The sequence below is a fragment of the Phocoena sinus genome, chromosome 20, assembly GCF_008692025.1.
Source record: "Phocoena sinus isolate mPhoSin1 chromosome 20, mPhoSin1.pri, whole genome shotgun sequence".
In the NCBI taxonomy this organism is placed as follows: Eukaryota; Metazoa; Chordata; class Mammalia; order Artiodactyla; family Phocoenidae; genus Phocoena; species Phocoena sinus.
In genome coordinates this window covers 38,323,779-38,344,025 of record NC_045782.1, presented here as the reverse complement: position 1 = coordinate 38,344,025, position 20,247 = coordinate 38,323,779, and the positions used below count along the sequence as shown (strand labels likewise).

Here is a 20,247-nt window from a genome sequence, read left to right as displayed (position 1 = left end):
ACACCAGGGAGGAGATGGGAGAAGGTGGGCCGGCATTCCTGCCACACTGGACTCAGATGGCAGGGGACACCTAGGACATTGGGTAGAGTTATGGAAGTGGGGTTACCTTTGTGTCCGCTCCCTAATTTTGAGAGCAGTTCACTGCAGTAAAAAGGGCAGGAAAATGGGCGGAGAAAGAAGGAGGTGGGTCCTTCTGGGTTTGCTGGCTCCACTTCTCCCAGGGGTACCAAATTGGGTCCGACGGAGAGCTGGGTTTGGGGCACCACTCTTGCGCACAAAAAGCATCCTTGAGCACATGAGGGCGCTGCTGGGTTCCCGCTTCTACAAATGCAGTCAGAGGCCGTTGGAGGGGGCAGCGGGGCTGATCTCCAAGGCCCTTTCCCACCAACCTGGACTCTGGAGGAGCAAAGGGTCCAACCCAGCAGGCCCATGGGTGTCTGACTAGAGCACCAAAGTGGAGCTCCTCCCCAGCGCCCATAGTGGAGAATCACCTAACCCCTCCCGCCCCCGCCCCCCTTGCTAAGCCCTTTGTTCCCACAAAGTCCCCGTTAAACCCAGGCCTGGCTGACCCCCTGGCTCACCTCGAAGTTAGAGGAGGTCCAACTGACTCCACCCCGACGGGCACGGAGGGCTGGGGATCCCGATCCTTCAGCCTCTGACTGCCCGCCCCGCGTCCGTCCCCAGCGCCATGGGGGAGTGGGCGTTCCTCGGCTCGCTGCTGGACGCCGTGCAGCTGCAGTCGCCGCTCGTGGGCCGCCTGTGGCTGGTGGTCATGCTGATCTTCCGCATCCTGGTGCTGGCCACGGTGGGCGGCGCCGTGTTCGAGGACGAGCAGGAGGAGTTCGTGTGCAACACGCTGCAGCCGGGCTGTCGCCAGACCTGCTACGACCGCGCCTTCCCCGTCTCCCACTACCGCTTCTGGCTCTTCCACATCCTGCTGCTGTCGGCGCCCCCGGTGCTCTTCGTCATCTACTCTGTGCACCGGGCCAGCAAGGAGCCGGGCGGCGCGGCCGGCGGGGCGGGGTCGCTGGGGACCCCGGGGGGCCGCCGCGCGTGCCGCTGCTACCTGCTGAGCGTGGCGCTGCGCCTGCTGGCCGAGCTGGCCTTCCTGGCGGGCCAGGCGCTGCTCTACGGCTTCCGCGTGGCCCCGCACTTCGTGTGCGCCGGTGCCCCGTGCCCACACACGGTGGACTGCTTCGTGAGCCGGCCCACCGAAAAGACCGTCTTCGTGATCTTCTACTTCGCCGTGGGGCTGCTCTCGGCGCTGCTCAGCGTGGCCGAGCTGGGCCACCTGCTCTGGAAGGGCCGCCCGCGCGCCGGCCACTGTCGCCAGGAGGCCGAGCGCGACAACCGCTGCAACCGCGCGCACGAGGAGGCGCAGCAGCTGCTCCCACCGCCGCCGCCCGCCCTGCCCGCCAGGCGCCCGGGCCCCGACCCCTACGCCCCGCCCTCCTATGCTCACCGGGCGCCGGCCTGCGACAGCGAGGGCGGCAGCGGCCGCAGCAAGGCATCGCTGGCCACCGTCCGCCAGGACCTGGCCATCTAGAGCTACCTGGGGCGGGGGTGAGGTCAGAGGCCAGACCCCACCACCCCGGAGCGAGAAGCAGCTCTGCAGCAACTGTTCGCAGGGTCCCCTGCCCAGCAGATGACACACAGGGGGCATGGCCCGCCGGGCAGCATCCGCAGCTCCCAGCCAAGCTGGGGACATCTAATGAACTAAGGCCGGTCCTTGGTGCCGTCATCCAGGCAGAAAGGAAGGAGGCTGGGGGGCGGGGGGGCTGAGAGAAAGTGGACAAGAGGAGGGCAGAGCTAGTGCAAAGTGGAGGGTCCGGTGGAGCCCGGGTTGTCTTACTGGGGACAAAAACAACGGTGATACCAGCATCCCTGGGGGCCTCTCCTTGTTCAGACTGAAGCGTGGCCTCTGTGTGGGCCCTCTGTGTATGTACACACACATGTACACATACATACGGTGTGAGCTGTGGGTACCCAAGCACACGTAACACCTGTGTGAGCTCTTTGCGTGTGTGTACGTGCACGCCTATATCCTGGGTGAGCTCTGGCTGTGCACGCGTGTACATAAGCACATGTCCATCCTCTGCAGGCTCTCTGCGCGCGTGTGGGCCTACCCCCTGTGCGTTCTGCACATGTGCACGCATCTGTGCGCCCCGTGTGAGCTGTGTGTGTGATCTCTGACACGCACTGTGCGAGTGGCCAGGATCCAGTGCCAGCAGCAGCCACGGTGGCTCCCTCCCTACCTGCAGGGGTGTCACAGGATCATCTGCCCTCCTGACGGATCCCACACAGAAAGGGAGCGGGAGGGGAGGCCTCAGTCTGGGCACCATCTACACTCTCGACCTTGTGGCCTGGGCAAGGTGGCTGGGCCCTCCTTTCATGGAGATAGAGTGGGGGTGGGCAGTGGGGTCAGAGGGCAGGATTGTTTTCTAGCTTCCCCCTCTTCACCCTGCCACTGTTACCCCAGTCCATAAACATCCTCAGAAGAAACCTCCCCCAGAACGTGTGCTCCTGGCCCTGCATTTTCCTGCAGCCATCACCCGCTTCCCCTCCTCCCTCCCACCGCGGCCCCACCCCCGGGGAAATACAAGGATCTGTCTACGTGTCTGCCTCCTTTTCCCCTCCTATCTCTCCTCTGCCCACATCTTCTTCCTCCTTCACCGCCCCAGTGGGGATGCTCTCCGTAAGCAGCCAGCAGCAAACTGAAAACTCCAGGGGCCACCATCTAACCACACCTCCGGGGCTCCACCAGACCCTGCTGAGCAGGCTGCCAGCGCCCCAGTCTTCCATGTCCCCGGTCGCTTCCTCTCTGTCCTCCTTTTTCCTTCACGCCTCTTCCTCAGCTTTCCTGCCTGGCTCCACACAGCAGCTGGAGGAGTCTTTCTAAATAGCTCCCCTACTTACGTCCTTGGGGCTCCCCCATCCTCAGGGTAAGTCCAGCACCTGAACGAGGCTTTTGAAGCCCTGCACGTCTGGCTCTGCTTCATCAGGCCCCCTCCCCTTGGCTTCTCCAAGGTCGCCATGCCCCAAACCATACCGAGTTTTCTGTTCCTACCAAGCATGGTACCCAATCTTGCTCCTAAGTGTTTCAACATGCTGTTCCTTTGCCTGGAGCGGCCTCCCTCTCTGCACCGCCCCCTTCCGCTAGCTAATTAATGCCTACCTGCCTTTTGGTCTCACCTGGGAAGAAACTAGATGGCTTCCTTTACAGACAGCCCAACCCCCAAACCAGAGCTGGAGGCCCCAAGGCAGCACCACTGCTGGATGCATAGCTCTCTCCTCCTCACAGGCCCATAGTAGGTGCTCAGTAAACTTGGTCTGGATGAGGAACTGGTGGTGTTCCCCAGGCCCAAGCACTTATCCACGCTCACGGTGTGTGCCACCGTCCCTCCACCTACAGTGAGTTCTGCGTCTGCCGCCTGGACCCTTCCACGCAAACTCAGATGTGAATGTCCAGCTGTTTTCCATATATATTCATTCAACAAATACTTCTTGAGCACTTAGTGTATACCAGGCAGTGTTCAAGATGAGCACTGTTTCATAGAAAGAGGAGGTGAGCCACCCATATAATTCCAAGTTTTCCATTAGCCACGTTACAAAGTGAAAGGAAACAGGTGAAATTCATTTTAGTAATATATTTTCTTTAAGTGCTTTTTCAACACACCATCAATATAAAAAAAGTATCGAGGAGATGTTTTATATTCTTCGTTTTGTACTAAGTCTTTGAAGTCTGGGGTGTGTTCTGCACTTGGAGCACATCTCAGTTTGGACCAGCCGCGTATCTAAGACTCGGCCGCCACCCGTGGCGAGTGGCTGCTGTATTAGCAGATTCTGGTGTTGGGCTCCAGTGGTGAACAAAACTTGCCCCTGTGAAGCTCACATTCTGGTGGACAATAAATATAGACTGTACCACCAGCCAGTGTAAAGAGTAAGCGGAGAGAGAGTGAAACCCCTGAGGAGTGACGGGGAGCAAGAACATACCAAGTTGCTAGCCGTGAAGCTTCTCCGGGAAGAGCATTCCCATTGGAGGGAATGGCGAGAACAAAGGTCCTGAGGTGGGAATAAGCTGGAGGTCTTGGAGGCCAACAAGGAGGCTGGTGTGGCAGGAGTGGAGTGAGGGGCGTGGAGAGGGTCACCAGCAACTCACATGGTGCCCCAACTTCCTTAGCTCTCCTCTCAGTTGCTGGGGTCCCCATCCACCCTGGCCACCTCCGTCTGTTGTTGCCAGAGCCCGTCCTCTGCCCGCCTTCCATATCCCATCAATCACCTGGTCCTCCTGTTTTACCACCTAAGCATTTCCTCCCCTTGGCCACTCTTCTCCACCCCTTCAGAGGCTGCCCAGGGTCAGCCGGTCACCGATGGCCTGGGGTACTCCCTTCCTAGCCTCTCCTCCCGCCCCCTGCAATTCTAATCTGAACACTCACTCACTGGCTTCAAATCCTTCACTGCCATTGCCCTCAGGATCAAGTCCAGCTCCTGAATTGGCCTTGACCAGCCCGTCCCAGCCTCTACAGCTTCACCTGTTCTGCCTTTTCAACCGAAACCCAAAATGGTTAAAACACAGAGCTGGGGATAGTTTCTGATCACCAGAAGCTTCTTATTACCTCTGCATTCCACCTGGCTAACTCTTCCCCTTAGAGATTTAGCTGGGAGAGAGCACCTGTTTCAAGAAGCCTTCCAAGCCCTGCTCCAGGCCTGGTTAAATGCCTCTGCCCTGTGCTCCCATAGGCAAAGCACACGTCAGCCTTCGATGACCAGACTCCAGCAGTGGTTCTCAACTGGGGGCGAGTTTGCCCCCCAGGGGACATTGGGCAACGTCTGCAGATATATTTGGTTGTCACAGCTTGAGGGAAGGTGCGACTAGTGGATAGAAGCCAGGGATGCAGCTAAACATTCTACAGTGTGCAGGACGGCCCCTCTCAACAAATAATTCATAGCCCAAAGTGTCACTTGTGCCGTAGATAAGAAACTCTGCTCTACAGTGAACTATGAACCATCCAGCGCAACCTCAAGCCCCAGCAGCAAAGTTACTATCCCAAGGGGGGTGCTTTGTAAGTGTGGGCGTCACTGCTTTAGTCGTCACAGTGAGGGGTACCCTCTTGGCATTTGGCGGGTAGGGGCTAAGAATGCCAATGTCCCCCCACAATAAAGAATTGTCACACACTCCTTTAGAATGTCCCACTGACACTTACATAGTGAACAGCCTCTTTATAATTACCTGACCCTGTTTTACATATAAAACATTAAGGGTTTAATTTGGGATTTTTTTTTTTTTTGGCATGGTTTTATTATTCGTTCTTGGTTTTTATCTACCCATACTCTTTAATTTTCCTGGGCTCCTTGTACAGAATAGCTCCTGACTTTCTTACTTCTTTTAAATCCAAATGTTCATTAAAAAAAGAGAAGCAAGCATAAGACTGTGTCCTATCTGCCCAATAATTGGGCCCAAGCATTGACACATGGAAATTCACAGTACTTTCCCTGAATTTCTCCTTTACAATATAGTGTGCCAGCATGGTGACTTTTTAAAGCATGTGTTTGGTATGTTATGTTAAATTATGTCAGGTTCATAAAGAAACCTGTTAGAAAGTGTTAGAAAGTATTTGCTAGAGGAAGAGAGCCTCTGTCCTCAGCACCCTCTCCAGCCTGGGCCAGACTGTGACATAAGTGAGGATCTGGCGCCACCTGATGGCTGAAGTATAAATGGCAGGTGGACCCCCGTGGAAGGAACTCTTCCCGCCCAGGAATCTCTTCTCGCCCAGGCGCCCTGCTAACCCTCCCCAAACGCAGCCTCCACTGCCACCTCCGCAGACGTCCCCGCCCCCAAAATCTCAGTGCTTGATGCTTCTTCAAGGGCTTCAGGGATCCAGGAAAGAGCCCTGGCTGAGAGGTAGGAGCCCTTAGTACTGTTCCCCGATCTGCCACTAACTTGCTGTGTGACCATGGGCAAGGGCACTGCCCTCTCTGGGCCTTGATGTGTAGTGGCGGGGTGGGGGGAGAAACTGGCTTCTGAGGACCCTCAAGGCCTGTCACACTCCATCCTCTCAACCAGGAGCATCCAAGTGCCCTGTCACCTGTCTGTCCTCTGTGCCTCCTGCCCACAGAAGTGAGCTTAGGGGTGGACAGGGGAGGGCAGGACAATTCTTCCTGGAGGCAGAGGGACAAGAGGGCTGGCCTCCCAAGTTTCCATCCCAATCCTGAGCGCTTCTTAGTTTGCAATGAGCCCCTGACCCAGGTCCCCATGCCAACTGCCACTCCTGATGTGAAGGTCATCTGTGGTCACTCCAAAAATAGAACTCTGCCACTAAGTGACCCCCCCAGACTCAACCTCTGGCTTCCCAAGGGCTAGGGACTCTGAGGGCCGAGGTGGCTTTCTGCCTCGGACCGGGGACTCCCTGAAGGCGCAGGCAGTCTCTCCCTTTCTCCCCTCCCCCCACTCCACACTGGGGTCCGTAACGGGCTGTGAAAGCCCCTAGACCAAGGGCTTTCTAAGGGCAGGCTCTGAAGGCGGCTTGGCCCCCCCCAGCGCCCACAACTAACCCCCAGCCCCTGCCCAGACACCGGGAGAAGGCGGCGAGGCAGCGAGGCTCTGAGGCACGTGTAGAATAAATATAACTTTATTCTTTATCCAGTAGATCTCAGTGGAAAGTCCAACAGTAACAGGTGCACCAGCGGGCTCTGGGGGGATGAGACCCCAACCCCGGGGCAAGGAGGGCAGGGCAGAGCCAGCTCCCCAAACCCAGGGGTGCAGGGGTGACGGGAGGGGGCCCCCTGTAGGCCCGTCCTGCGGGGAAAGGAGGGGGCACGGGGGTGGGGTGGGGCAGGCCAGGGAAATGGAGGAACTCGGGCCACAAGTGTCTGCCGGCCCATCTGTCCACTGTGTGTGTGTGTGAGTGTGTGTATCTGGGGGCCCTGTGGGCGGTGCTGGTGGCTGTGAGACTGGGGGGCAGGGGCAGCTCGGATCCCCTGGCCAGCCCCTTCACGGGGCTCGGGGGTGGGAGGGGCTGGAGGGCTTCAATGATGTGGGCTCTGATGGGGAGGCAGCTCTGCCAAGGACACGAGGCTGAGAAACACACGCCTTTATGTTCTGAGGCCCCCTTGCTTTGCCCCTGCCCCATCTCTTGGGGGAGCCCCCTCCTTCCAGGGGTTGCCGGGAAACTGTCCACGCCCAGTGGTTAGGCAGAGGGAGAGGGGAGGGCAGGCCTCGGAAAGTTAGTACTTCACAGTTTTAAAGAGAAAACTGAAGAGGAAAAGGCTGGGGAGGAGGACTTGGGGGCACAGGGACTTAGAGAGAGAGGGGGCCCCTTCTGAGCCACTCCCCTCCCCCAGGACCCACCCCCTCCAGCTCTGAATCCAGCTCCCCCCAATACACCGCACAGATTCCTTCAGTATAAATGTGCTTAAAATGAAAATTCTTATTAAAAAAATCAAAACCAAAAAAAAAAAATTAAAATAAAAACAAAACCAGCAAGAATTAATACCTGGGGGTTGGTATGGCAGGGTATGTACAGGGGGAATCCCCCACCCCGGCCCACCCCCTCTGTCACCAACCGAGGCAGGGGGGTTCCCCAACGGGGGGGCAATGGCTTGTGAGTTCTGAGGATGGGGGAGCCAGGTCCTGGCATTTGCTGGTGATGAAGATGTGGAGAGGTGGGCAGAGGGGTGTCTTGATGAACACGAGGCCCCCGGGCCCCATCCTGAGGCCCGGGACCAGGGGTCCTCACTCAGTCCTTGCCCCCGATGTCAGCCCTGACATCTGCAGGAGCGGGCAGTCCATCGCAGGCCCGGGCCTCTGTCCGAAGAGTCGCCACCGCCTCCCTCCGGTCCCCCAGGGAAGGGAGGACAGGTGGGGGGCAGGGCTGGCAGGGGTCACATGGTTGGTAGAAAGGCAGAGAAAAGCCAGGGCACGGGGCAAGGGCTGTGTCCACGGGCAGTCACGGGGAGTGCGTGGCCGGGCTGCTTCTGTTTGAGCTGGGGCTGAGGCTGGGGCTGCAGCTGCCGGGCGGGGGAGCCAGGCCGCCCCCATCCCGCCCCCCGCCCCCCGCTTGTCCGCTCAGAGTGTCCAGGCCCTCTGAGTTCTCCAACATTTCCTGGATGAGAGGTGGCATGGAGCCCGGGATCTCCATCTTCAGCGTGATGACCCGCTCAGCCCCTGCAGGAAAGGAGGGACAGAGGTCAGCATGCCCGCCCTGCTCCTCCAGCCCCACAAGCAAGTGTGGCTCCAGGAGGGAGGGTGGAGGCGGTGGGAGGGTCAATACTACCCATATCAGCTTCCACCGTGCACTGAACTCGGGGCTCAGCTCTCTGACATAAAGCAGCCCTCCTAAGCCCCCACGGCTGAGGGGCAGCAGGGCAAAGTGGTCCCAAACTCGGGCTCTGGGGTCAGAATGCCTGGGCTTGACACTGGGCCCTTCCTACGCGCTGTGTGCTGTGGACCCTCCTACTGACATCTCGAAACAACTCTGTAAACACCATCATTATCCCCACTCCTCAGATGGGAAACTGAGGCTCCGAGCTGTTGTCTGACCTGCTCAAGGACACACACCCACACAGTCTGGCTCCAGAGCCCTTAACCACCACGCAAAGATGACACTGGCACCTTGGGGCTCACAGGCAGGGGTCACCTAGGCAAGGTGGGGTCCGGTGAGTGGGGCATCACATGGGCACAAAGACATGGGATGTCAGCTCAGATGCAGGAGGCCTGACCCTGGACATGGACGGTGGGTCCTGGGCCAGGTGTTGAGGCCCAGCCCCAGCAGACACATGGGGCATCTCCAGGTGTGGGAGCCTCACCCTTAGCACTGATGCTTCGCAGGTCTGTGATCTTCATCAGCATCTTGGGGAACATGTGTGGGCGGCTGGGCCTCCGTTTCCGCACATAGACCTTCAGTGCCTCAAGCAGTGGCTCCTGCAGCATGTCCACCCTGTCTGGCTGCTCCAGGTCCTGCCGGTCTGAGGAAGCAGAAATGCCGGCTTAGTAGCTGCCCTAGCCCAGCGAGGATCACAGCTGCACTTCCAGCCTTGACCACCAGGGGGCATGCCTGCCCAGACCACGGGCTGAGCTTCTCTGCTGGGGGAAGGGGGGAGGGCGGGGGCGGTCCCCACACAAAAAGGCCCTAAGAGGCCCTCAGATGTGAGCAAAGAGGGGCTGGGGACAGGGGTTGCCCAAAGGTCCCCCTGAGAGCCAAGTTCATGGAGGTGGGATCCCTGAACACAGGCAGTGCCACCTTAAGTAGAGACAGGTCTCCTACTCCTGCCCATTATTCTAGACACCAGCCTGATAAGGTAGAACTCATAATAATAAAATAATAACAGCAGCCAACATTTACTGGGTCTTACTCTGGGCACACTGTGCCTTATTTATTACCTCCTAATCCTCCCATCAACTTTATGAAGGGAAGACCATTACTGCCCCCATTTTACAGAAATAGAGGCTCAGAGAAGTTCAGCAACCTGTTGAAGGTCACACGTTTGGCCAGGACTTGAACCTGGGTGGTCTGACCTTCAAGTCCTCACTCCTAAGCCCCCTACAAGGAGCACTGCCTGGAAACGGAACCAGAATCCAGGTCTCCATCACGACTCCCTTGCCGTGTGGCCGCAGACCAGACCCTGCTCCTCTGGGACTCGGTTTCCCCCTCTAACAGGGGTCTGACAAGTGTCTGACAGGTCCCTTTCTGATCTGATGATCCCTGAGCTTCTCCCCAGGAGAGGCTCTGGGGGTCGTACCACCACCCTGGGCCTGGCCCCCTGGGCCTGGCCCCCAGACCCAGGCCCCCTGCCCACCTCCACAGATGAGGCAGATGGCACTGAGCAGCCCAGTCTCAGCATCATCCATCTCCAGGGGCAGCAGCTGGTTGGCGAAGGCGAAGACCAGGTCCGTGAGAGGGCCGAAGCCGGCATTGTGCATCTGGGTCCGGTTCAGGGTCAGCCCATCCGAGAAGGTCATTGTGTCCTGCTCGGGCGTGTACCGCGTGCAGATCCGCAGGATCTGGGTGCAGAGGGTTCTCGAGTTCAGGAACTCACATCCCCCAGCACTTCTAGCACCAGCAACCCCCGAGGACCACCTGGCAGGCAGCCAGACCAGTGCTGTCCCATAGAACCTTCTGCAATGCTGGACACGTTCTACGTCTGCACCGTGCAGTACAGTAGCCACCGGCCACCATGTGGCCACGGGGCACTTGAAATGTGGCAAGTGCAACTGGAAAACTGAACTGAATTTAATTTTAATTAATTTAAATTTAAATAGCCACACGTGACCAGTGGCCTCTATATGAGACAGCTGATCTAGCGCATCCTGCCTCCACGCAGAGAATTAAGAGGGAAACTAGAATTTCCAAGAAGGCAAAGACCACAGTGGATGTACGCCTACAGTTCCCAGGACTGGGTACACGACGAGAGCTCCATAAATGTATACTGTCTGCAACTTTCTCAAACCCTGATCCTGCCTCTTGTATCCCACCTGCCACCCCACCCCTGTCAGGAAGAGCAGCCTGGTCACGTCCCACCACAACATTCTACATCTCGACCACCTTGGAGGTGGTCCAGAAGGGACAGGTGGGCTGAGCCCATCAGGGAAGACAGGGAGGACAGTCCTCCCTCCAGCCCTGGATTTGACAATCCCATCCGCCCCCATCCTGCCTCCAGTCCAGCCCACCCTCTGGCCCCACCAGATGTCCTGCAGTGCCCTGAATCCAGCTGGTCCCACACCAGCAGCCGTTTCACATGCCCCTTCTACAAACTCCTAGATGCTACCTCCTCTGGGGCGTCCTCCCTAGGGTCCAGCAGTGTGGCTCTCTGTCCTTCAGGGAGGGGACAGCCCTCCCCCATCTCCAGCCAGCGCTTATCACAGTTTTGCAAGCTCTGTTTACATATCTGTTGCCTCCACCAATAGAAGACTTTCGAGAGGGGACAGTGGTGTGTTCACCTCTGTTCCTGACACCCAGTTCAAGGCCTGGCCACACAGGGTCCCAGGTGAATCTTTATTAGACTGAACAGATGGGAAGATGGGTGGTTGGAAAGAAGGTCCAATGGAAAGATGGACTGAGGGTGGATGGATGCGTGTACAGCTATACGGGTGACCCAGTGCACATCCAGGGGCTGAGTGGCTAAGTGGACAAGTGGACACAAGGGGGAGAGGAAGGGTGGCTATTTGGGTGGGTGGGTATTTGGACAGGTCGATTCCAGATGGATGTTTAGGGAGGTGGTTATTTGAGTGGCAGGACATCCTCCAAGGACACGGGGGTAGTGCCCAGGTGGGCAGGGCGCAGACCCTCACCAGGATGTCCAGGCAGGCAGCCTTGAGAAGGGTGATCTGGTCCGCAATGGTGAGGGTGGTGAAGCCGGGCAGCTGCTTGGCGAACTCCACAGTCTTAATGATGCACTTGGTGGAGAGTTCACTGAACTTGTCCCAGAGGTCAATGTCCAGAGAGACACGCTGTTCTGAGCTGTTGTTCTGGGAGGACGGGGGAGAGTGAGGGCCTTCCCCTCTTGGCACCCTTCTCAGCCTGGCTCCACCAGCCCCCGGAGACCTGCCCTCTACTGCCTTCACTTCCTGAGAGCTCCTTGATGGGAGGCGGCAGGGAGGAAGGGGAGGCGGGGTGGGGGTGGAGGGGACGCGGCGGTGGCCCAGGCAGGGGTGCGGAGGGGCAGGCCTGGCAGAAGAAGGGGTGCCCCCGGGGGGCCGTACCGTAGTGTATTTGCCCAGCTGGCAGAGGGCGGGGAAGGTCTCCTGATGCGCTTTGCGCACCTTCTCGATGAGCTCCCCCACCTCCGGCGTCAGCGTGTAGCTCTCGGAGCACTCGGGCTTGGGCGCCTCCTTCTTCTTCTTGTTTCGGTCGTTCCTCACGGCTGTGGAGGGGCCAGGCCGCGCGGTTAGAGGGCAAGTGCGGCCGGCGGTTCGTCCCCAAGCCCGTCCATCCCCAGCCCGAGCTCCTCCCACCAGACCGAGAGCAGAGGCTGCGAAGGAGGCCACCCGGCGGGGGCGCGCACATGAATGCGTACACACGCGAGCGCACAGGCAGGCGGGACGGCAACACACGGTGCCCCACCCGCCCCCCGCCGTGCCCACCCGGCCCACACACCGAGGCCTGCCCCAGGGCCCCGTGACCACCGCACAGACGCCTGCTCTCCCACGCATCTACTCCAGCTCACACTCCGGGTGCGCACGCGCGGGGGTCCAGGGCTGAAGGCACGTGTGCCGAGTGTCCCACGTCTGGGCTCGGCCTCCCTGCCTCCCGCTCCCCCTGCCTCCAGGGAGGACCGGCTCCTGCCTCCACCATCCCCCAGCCCTCCGGGCAGCCGTCTCCCTGGGGTCCCGGGGATGGGCTCGGAGAGCTCTTTGGGCGGCCAGGCGAAGAGTAGGGCTAACCAGCCTGAGAGTGGGGGGCCCAGGTGGGAGAATCTCTCGGCCCATTAGCCGGGGGAGCTGACAAATCACCGGGGGCGCTGAGCCGCACACACCACTCGGCTTTAAAGAAGCGATGGGGTCGTTACCAGCCGATTATCCCAGACACACAATCACTCACAGGACCAGTGGCGGCGGCTGCTGACGCTGGAGGAAGAGAGGGTGGGGGTGGGGGGCCCAGGGAGGGGCAGCGGTGGGGGCGGGGGGGCCGGCATAATTTGGAGATCACTCATGTCGATTCTGCAAATTCAATAAAGTGCAAGGGAGAGAAGGGAGAGGGAGAGAGTGGGGGGATAATTTGGGAAGAGAAAATTGCAGCTGTGACAAGACGTTTATCATTCGGAAGCTTTAATTTTATTGAAATGGCAGCTGCTCAGCTCCGGGGCACAGAGCAGCCAGAGAGGAGAAGGAGGGAGGGAAAGGGGGAGCTGGTGGTGGAAGGGAGAGGGGGTCCCCACCCTGGCCCTTCTGTGATGAAAAGCTCTGGGAGCGGAAGGTGGCAGAAGCAGAGGGAGAAGGAGGTTCCGGGCCCTGCAGGGAAGGGTCCCAGGCCTGAGGGTCCCAAGCTGTCACCCGCTCTGCAGCGCACAGCAGCCACTTCCTGGGCTCCGGACAACGCAGCCCCTTCCTCCTGAGGCAGGAGGTGGCCGGGTGCTGCAGGATCCCTCTGCTCCTGTCTGGGGCTGCTCGTGTCCCCCCTCGTCCCCTCCCAGCTTCCTTCTTCCACTGCCCTGCCCACAAAGGGCTAGAGGGTCCTGCAGCCCCTCCCCCACCCCTCCCCCAGGGCTCAGGCACCATGGCAACGGCCACGCAGACAAGGAGGCGTCTGTCAGCGTCATTTATCTCTGACATCATCAATCACCGGTCACCACGGCAACACCCATGATTTCAACACAAGAGGGTCTCCCTGTCCAGCCCTCCCTCTCTCCCTCCATCGGGCCTCAGCTGAGCCCAAACTGGAAGCCCCCGTTCCTCTGGGATCGGAGAAGTCCCAATTCTCTCTTCCAACTCCCGGTCCCAGGTTCCACCAGACAAAGGCTCTAAGATCCCTATGCCTGCAGTACCTCCCCCGCCCCCCACACACAAGAAATACCCAGCAGCACCCCTGTCCTGAGATGCACAATCCCGAGGGACTCGGGGAGGCCTCTGAGCCCCACCCCAAAGCCACGCAGGGCCTGGAAGCTCGGCAGCGGGCGCAGACACATGCATGCACGTGAGCGAGCACACACAGCCCGCCTCACTCGAACAGGAAGGGCTGTCCGCACATGGACACACAACTCGCGAGACAGACAGGGCCCTGCAGCTACAGGTGAACCGTCCTCAAGCACCAGCCTGTACACCACGTCACGAGCACGGCCGTTCACATCCACACACACGCACATGGCCCTGATCGCCCAGCTTTAGGGCCCACGGCACTCACATTCCCTGGACATGCCCCTGATGGCCCAGCTTTAGGGGCCCACGGCACTCACACTCCCTGGACATGCCCCTGATCGCCCAGCTTTAGGGGCCAGGCACTCACACTCCCTGGACATGCCCCTGATCGCCCAGCTTTAGGGGCCCACGGCACTCACACTCCCTGGACATGCCCCTGATCGCCCAGCTTTAGGGGCCAGGCACTCACACTCCCTGGACATGGCCCTGATCGCCCAGCTTTAGGGGCCCACGGCACTCACACTCCCTGGACATGCCCCTGATCACCCAGCTTTAGGGCCCAAGGCACTCACACTCCCTGGACATGCCCCTGATCGCCCAGCTTTAGGGGCCCACGGCACTCACACTCCCTGGACATGCCCCTGATCGCCCAGCTTTAGGGGCCAGGCACTCACACTCCCTGGACATGCCCCTGATCGCCCAGCTTTAGGGGCCCACGGCACTCACACTCCCTGGACATGCCCCTGATCGCCCAGCTTTAGGGGCCAGGCACTCACACTCCCTGGACATGCCCCTGATCGCCCAGCTTTAGGGCCCACGGCACTCACACTCCCTGGACATGCCCACTTCGAAGCACTTCTGCAGCCGGCAGTACTGGCAGCGGTTCCGGGTCACCTTGTTGATGATGCAGTTCTTGTCCCGATGACACGTGTACACCATGTTCTTCTGGATGCTGCGGCGGAAGAAGCCCTGGATATGGAGGGCAGGGAGTCAGGTCAGCCACACCCACAGTAGGAAGAGCGCTGGCCTGTGGCCTCAGCCGTGGGGGCAGAGGGCCAGGTGGCTGCTGCCCCCAAGGGCTTTGGACATCAACTACCTGAGTAGACCAGATAAGGCAGAGAGAAGGGTCCACCTACGAGGATACCCCGAGAAGAATCCCAGTACCTGCTGCCTCAACACTGCAGGTGGGCAGAGGGCTTCCCTCAACCCACACGCATAGACCCAGCTTCCTCTCTCCTGGGGAAAAGGACCTCGGGCTGCTGGTGAGTCAAGTAAAGGGGCAGATGGGGCTAGATGAGAGAGAGGCAGAGCTCTGGAACCCACAGCCCTGGGCTCAGAGCACAAGAAGAGAAGGCAAGCAGGAGCGGCCACACAGACACACACACAGGCTGGCCAGACAGGTGGAGAGCGCGCTCAGGAGCAGGGCAGCAAAACACGCATTCGCTAACCAGGCAGATGCTCACAGACTGATCACAGGTAGACCAGGCTGGTCAGGGGCTGCCACACGGGCTAACAGAGAGACTGACAGACAGGCTAAGGCAGACCAAGAACAACCAGACAGGACAGGCAGACACAGAGTCCAAGGCCTGGTGCTTTGCGCTTATCTCTGCCCCACACTGAGGGGCAGCCCAGGGCCCCAAGCCTCAAAGCTGCACAGCTTCTGAGCTCCAATCTCTGGGGAAGAAACAGGTACAGAGGCTCAAGCCCTGGGGAGGGGAGGAGGAGAGGCCACGCCCACAGCTGCTGGGAAGGTGGCAGCCACATCTGCACCCTGGAGCCAAACATGGGCATGTGGAAATCCAGCCAGACTCTGGGAAGCCCACATCCTGGGCACCTGAAGGAGAGGCCAAGGCAAGGCGCCTGCTCCTAACGGCCTCCTGCCAGGCTGCCATGGCGAGGTTCAGGCAGGGCCACAGAGGGCAGGCCTCCTGGGTCCCCAGCCAAGAGCCAGTCGGCAGCTAGCTCACCATGGCAACCCGGGCATCGGTAGCAGAGCGGGTGTACACCCTGCCAGCTGGAGGATGGAGATGATGGGGAGAAGAGCTGAGACAGGAGGGGGACCTCTGGTTTGGGGGACCCCTGATCATCTACGGGGAAGGAGGTTCTGCTGAAGGCTTCCCCTCCTCCAAGGCTGCTGCCACCTCCCGCACAGAAGTGAGACCAGCAGCTTCAGGGACACCCACTACCACCACCACCACCACCACCACCACCACCACCACCACCACCGGCACAGTCCCAGCCCTCGGCAGTGGGAACATCCCATTTATCTAATCAGGGATTTCCTTCCCAATGACCCCCTCAACTCACCTTGCAGCCCTCACAAGCGCTGACCCCATAGTGGTAGCCTGAGGATTTGTCTTGACAGACAAAGCAAGGCTTGTAGATGCGGGGGAGAGGGGGTGGCGAGGGGGGGCTGGGCACTATCTCTTCGGAACTGCTGCTCTGGGTCTCAATGGCTGGAGAGACAAGAGGAGAAGGGCGGTTAGAGACCCAGGTCACCATCCTTAATACACTGCCCACCCTGCTCCTGATCTCTCCCAGGAGCCTCTCCCAGCCACCCCACTGCCGCCAGAAGTCAAACTCTGGGGCAGGGACACAGTCTCAGGAAACCTGGGACTTCCCAGCCCGACTGGGGAAATGAGGCTGCCGATGAAGCTCCAGCACCCCCTCAGTCCTGCCTACTTCCGCAGGACCCCACCTTCAAAACCAGAAGGAGCAGATAATAAACCATCAGATTTGTATGCCCATGTGGCAGTACTTGGCGCTTGGGCGTGGGTGTCAGCCTGGTTCCACAGCCCTAGACCCTGGGCAGCCCGGCCCCATCTCCCCTACGTTAGGAAGGAGTTAAGGCCTGATGAGGAGGGAGGGAAGAGGACACAAGCTGGGGACAGAGGAAACTGGGGTCAACAGGATATTCAAAGCCGGCCACTCCCCCACCCCCTCTGCTTCCGCTCCCCCCTGCATCCCCTCTGCCTGCAGCCACAGCCCCTCCTCCACCCAAACAATCCCCTGGCCAGGGACCCAAAGCAGGGTGTGCACAGTCACAAATGCTGGGGCACAGCAGGTGGGGACTCCCTGAGATAAGCAGGGGGACCCCCTGGAGACAGGGAGAAGAGTCCCTATGGGTCCCGGAAGCCCATTGCTCTGGGTGCCCCCTGTCTGGGGGGAAAAGCATGACAAAGGGGGTCTGTTCCCATCAATGCTCTGTCTGTCTGGCCTCCATACGATACTATGTCCTGTGTCCCGGTTACTGTTCCCCTCCCCTCCTGTTATTCAGCTCTAAGAGGGCAGCCAGGAGGGTGACCTAGCCAGCAAGGGCAGCTCCCCCTACAAATCCTTCCCAGTGCCTGGCCCCATGCCCATCACCCCAGGCAGAACAGGGCTGGGTTGCATGGGGGCTGTCTGTGCCCGAAGCCAGGGCAGCTGCGGGTGTACTGTCCTGGATGAGAACTGTGACCCGGTCAACCCCAGATTCCCAAGGGGCCACCCAGCACCCTCCTGAGGCTTTGCTAAGTCCACGTGCCCAGGGCCAAGGAGGGGCAAGGATGCCTCCCTGAGGAGATAGATCCCTGCTTCCTCCCACACCCCAGAATCCTAACTAGTCTCACCCCAAACTCCAGCACACGAGGTTCTGGAATTCAAAGGGGCCCAGAGTTCCTGCCCAAGCACCTCATGGCACCTCATGGCTCATGTGGCCCCGAAGCCCAGGCACAGAGAAAAGAAGCACGTGGATGGGGGTGGGGAGCGGTGGGGGGCTGGCTAGCTGCATGCTACTACCCTCCCCCTTTACCTGCAAACACAACTAGGGACTGCCAGGTGGTTGATGACAGGGAGCCAGGCCAACAACCTTGGCAGGGCTTCCCTGGCCACTTCCCTGGTCAGCCCGGCCGACCAGCACTGCTGTGGCCCCACGTCCCTGTCCCTGCCCAGAGGGCAGACTGGAGCAAAGGATCAGTGGCTGCCGACACCAGCCCCACACCCAGCCAGACTCTTCGCTGACCTCCCCCACCCTCTGCTCCTCACCCCAAATCGAACCGTCCTGGCCTGGTTTTCCCCACCTCACTCTCCCAGAGGCCAGACAAGCAAATCAGACAGGCGAGAGGCCTGAGAACAGCTGCTGGGGGGGGGGGGGGGGCGGGGTTGGGGGGCCTGGGTGAGGCCAGGAGGCAGAGGGGTGAGCGACAAAGGAGCCCTTTGTTGTGCTAACTTTTTCCAAGACGTAAAAGGAGTCACAATAGACAATCCAGACTGGTGGGGGGTGGGGGGGTGTCAAGGACAAGGGGGTGTGGGGAGGGACCATGGCCTAGAATCCCAGTCAGAGTTCTGACCAGAGAGGAAGGAGGCTCTGACCTCCCTCCCCCTCCCTCTCTCCCTCCCCATCCAGTCTTTGCCCTGGACCCACCTCCCCCAAGGCCCGACCTCTAAAATGGACCAGAGGAGAGGGGGAGAAAGGACAGAGGGAGCTTTGGGGTACGGAGTGGGGTTGAGGGGAGGGGGGCCGTGGGGAGACACAGGGGGTACCTAGATGAGGGACAGGCAGCTTAAGACCAGGGACTGACTGGGGAGGCAAAGGTCTGTAGAAATTCGGAGCCGAGGCAAAGTCCAGAGGCTGTTTATGAAACTGGAAGAATGTGCTTTTAAAATTGCGCTTTTTGGCAGGATGGGGTAGATGACCGAAGGTGAGGGTACACAGTTTGGGCTCATTGAGGCCTCCCTGCGGCCCGCCCCCCAGCAGCTGGCTGCCTCTGAGGCTATCACACTGGTCTGCACGCCCCACGCCGAGCACATCCCCACCTGTCACCCAGGTAACAGCTCTGAGGTTTCCCACTGTGCCCTTTGAACCCAGAGCCCCGGCTCAGTCCCCACCTCCCGGGCCACCAGCCAGCAGCCAAGGGGAGCAGGGGCACTCTAGGACGCTCCCAGCCTCTGCAAGAGTCAGGACGCAGCCTTAACTCTGCACACCCAGCGGGGGAAGGACTGCCACGGCCTGGCCCCTTCCCGCTCACCTCCCTCCCCAGAGGCCCCAGTCCACAAATCTCTCCTCTTCCTGCAGAAGGACGAGGCGGGAGAAGCACCACACCTTCTCAGCTCAAAAGTTCCAGCGCCCAGCGAACGGATGGCACCGGCCCAGGGAGCCAGGCGTCCCCTCCCGCCCGCGCTGCCAGGCTGCCCCTCCCCCGCCCCCGCTCGGCTCCTGGTGGGCAGAACGCTCCGGAGTCCCCGCGCCCCAGAGCCGCTCGCAGGCCCGCACAAGGGGCCGGTTTCCTGGAGGAGATCTGCAGGAAATCAGCCGGGCCCCCGGCCAGCGGCTCCCCTCCCAATCCTGCTGGCGCCCGCTCCTCCGCAGCTCCGCTGGCAGCCCGCGGGGAGGGGCGGGGAGGGGGCGCACGGCGCTGGGCCCCGCCCTTCCTCCACCCCAGAGGAGGGTGGGGGTGACTCTGGGTGTAGCGCGGCGGCGGCGGCGGCGGCGGAAGAAGGCCCCTACCCAGCGGCCGCCGATAAGCATCTCCCCCCCTCCCCCCACTACGGGCATCCACGTGCTTCACATTCTTGGACGTCTGGGAGCGGGCGGAGGCGTGAGCCGCGAGATTGGTGGGGGACAGATGGAGAGCCACATCCTGTGTACCCCTTGTCCTCTGGCGCCCCAAAACGGGGATTCTGGGGGAGGGAGGCAAGGTCCCCGGGGCCCTGCAGGATCGCGAAGGTCTTCTCCCCCAGCCCACATGCAGCCTCTTCCCACCTCTGGTGGAGGTGGCAGCAGCCAGTGGAGAACTCGGCGTGAGGGGGCAGGAGGGCTCCTGTCACCAGAGGACCTACACACACCCAGGGGTTCGGTCATGAGCCCGTGTACTCTAGACACACTCAAGTCACCACCCCCAGCCTCCAGGCCCTCCCAGCCTGTACCCCACCACAACCCTCCCAGCCACTTTCCCGGCCCACTAAGCCTTGGGGGCTGAGCCCAATGCCACAGACCCGACACTCCCACCACGGGAACAGGGGAGCCGGGGCCTCTGGCTCCACGCTGCCCCACACACGGTGCGGGGGAACAGGCCTCCACTTCCCCCATTGCCCGCGGGCCTCCAGGCTTCCCCCTACCTCGCCTGGCCAGTTTGGGGCCAGAAAGAGCTGAGCTGCCCCCAAGGGCTGGAGCCCAAGGCCTCGGATCCCATCTCCTCCCCAGTCCTCTGGCAAAAGTGGCCAAGGCTGTGGAGAGAGTGCCCATGGCAGCCATGCCCCAAGTATCCCACTTAGCAGGGGACACCTTCCTCCAGTTCTGGAAGGATGGGAAGAAGGGTCCCAGTGTGTGTCACACCTCTCGCCTGTCCGTTTTTTTTTTTTTCCTAAAGTGCACCCACGCGCACCCCGCCCTCTCTCCCACGGTCTGCAGCCTGCAGCCTCCCAGGCAATCTGCCCCAGAGGCAAAGGTCAGGGGGCGGGACAATAAAGGCTGGGGGTGAGGTGGCTCTGAAAGGGGCAGAGATGGGCATCTCTGCACCTCAGGTCTCTCTTCCTAGAGCAAAGGCATTGCGGGTTGCCCTTCAACCTACTGCAATCTGCCAGGACCCCAGAGACCCACTCTACCCCTCCTCCCTGGCAGGCAAAAGAGAGGCCGCCAGGCCGGGAGGGTGGGAGAAGCCCCCCAGGGAGGAGTTGAGCCCAGAGCTGGGGAGAGGACA

The 20,247-nt window shown here is 60.4% G+C and overlaps 2 protein-coding genes across 4 annotated transcripts in view; one reads left to right on the top strand and one right to left on the bottom strand.

Moving 5' to 3' along the window:
• The first annotated feature begins 688 nt into the window (after positions 1-688).
• Positions 689-1,546, top strand: GJD3 (gap junction protein delta 3). The gene has a single exon (XM_032615177.1). The coding sequence runs from the start codon at positions 689-691 to the stop codon at positions 1,544-1,546; it is 858 nt and encodes a 285-aa protein (XP_032471068.1).
• A 5,861-nt stretch (positions 1,547-7,407) lies between these two features.
• Positions 7,408-20,247, bottom strand: part of RARA (retinoic acid receptor alpha) — a 34,598-nt gene continuing 21,758 nt past the window's right edge. For all 3 annotated transcript variants that reach the window (XM_032615174.1, XM_032615173.1, XM_032615176.1), the window contains 7 exons: positions 15,878-16,026; positions 14,398-14,539; positions 11,699-11,859; positions 11,288-11,464; positions 9,796-10,000; positions 8,806-8,964; positions 7,408-8,164 (listed from right to left, as the gene is read on the bottom strand). In XM_032615174.1, the coding sequence (XP_032471065.1) occupies positions 7,947-8,164; positions 8,806-8,964; positions 9,796-10,000; positions 11,288-11,464; positions 11,699-11,859; positions 14,398-14,539; positions 15,878-16,026 (1,211 nt within the window). In that variant the 3' untranslated portion in view covers positions 7,408-7,946. The remainder of the gene's footprint in view (positions 8,165-8,805; positions 8,965-9,795; positions 10,001-11,287; positions 11,465-11,698; positions 11,860-14,397; positions 14,540-15,877; positions 16,027-20,247) is intronic.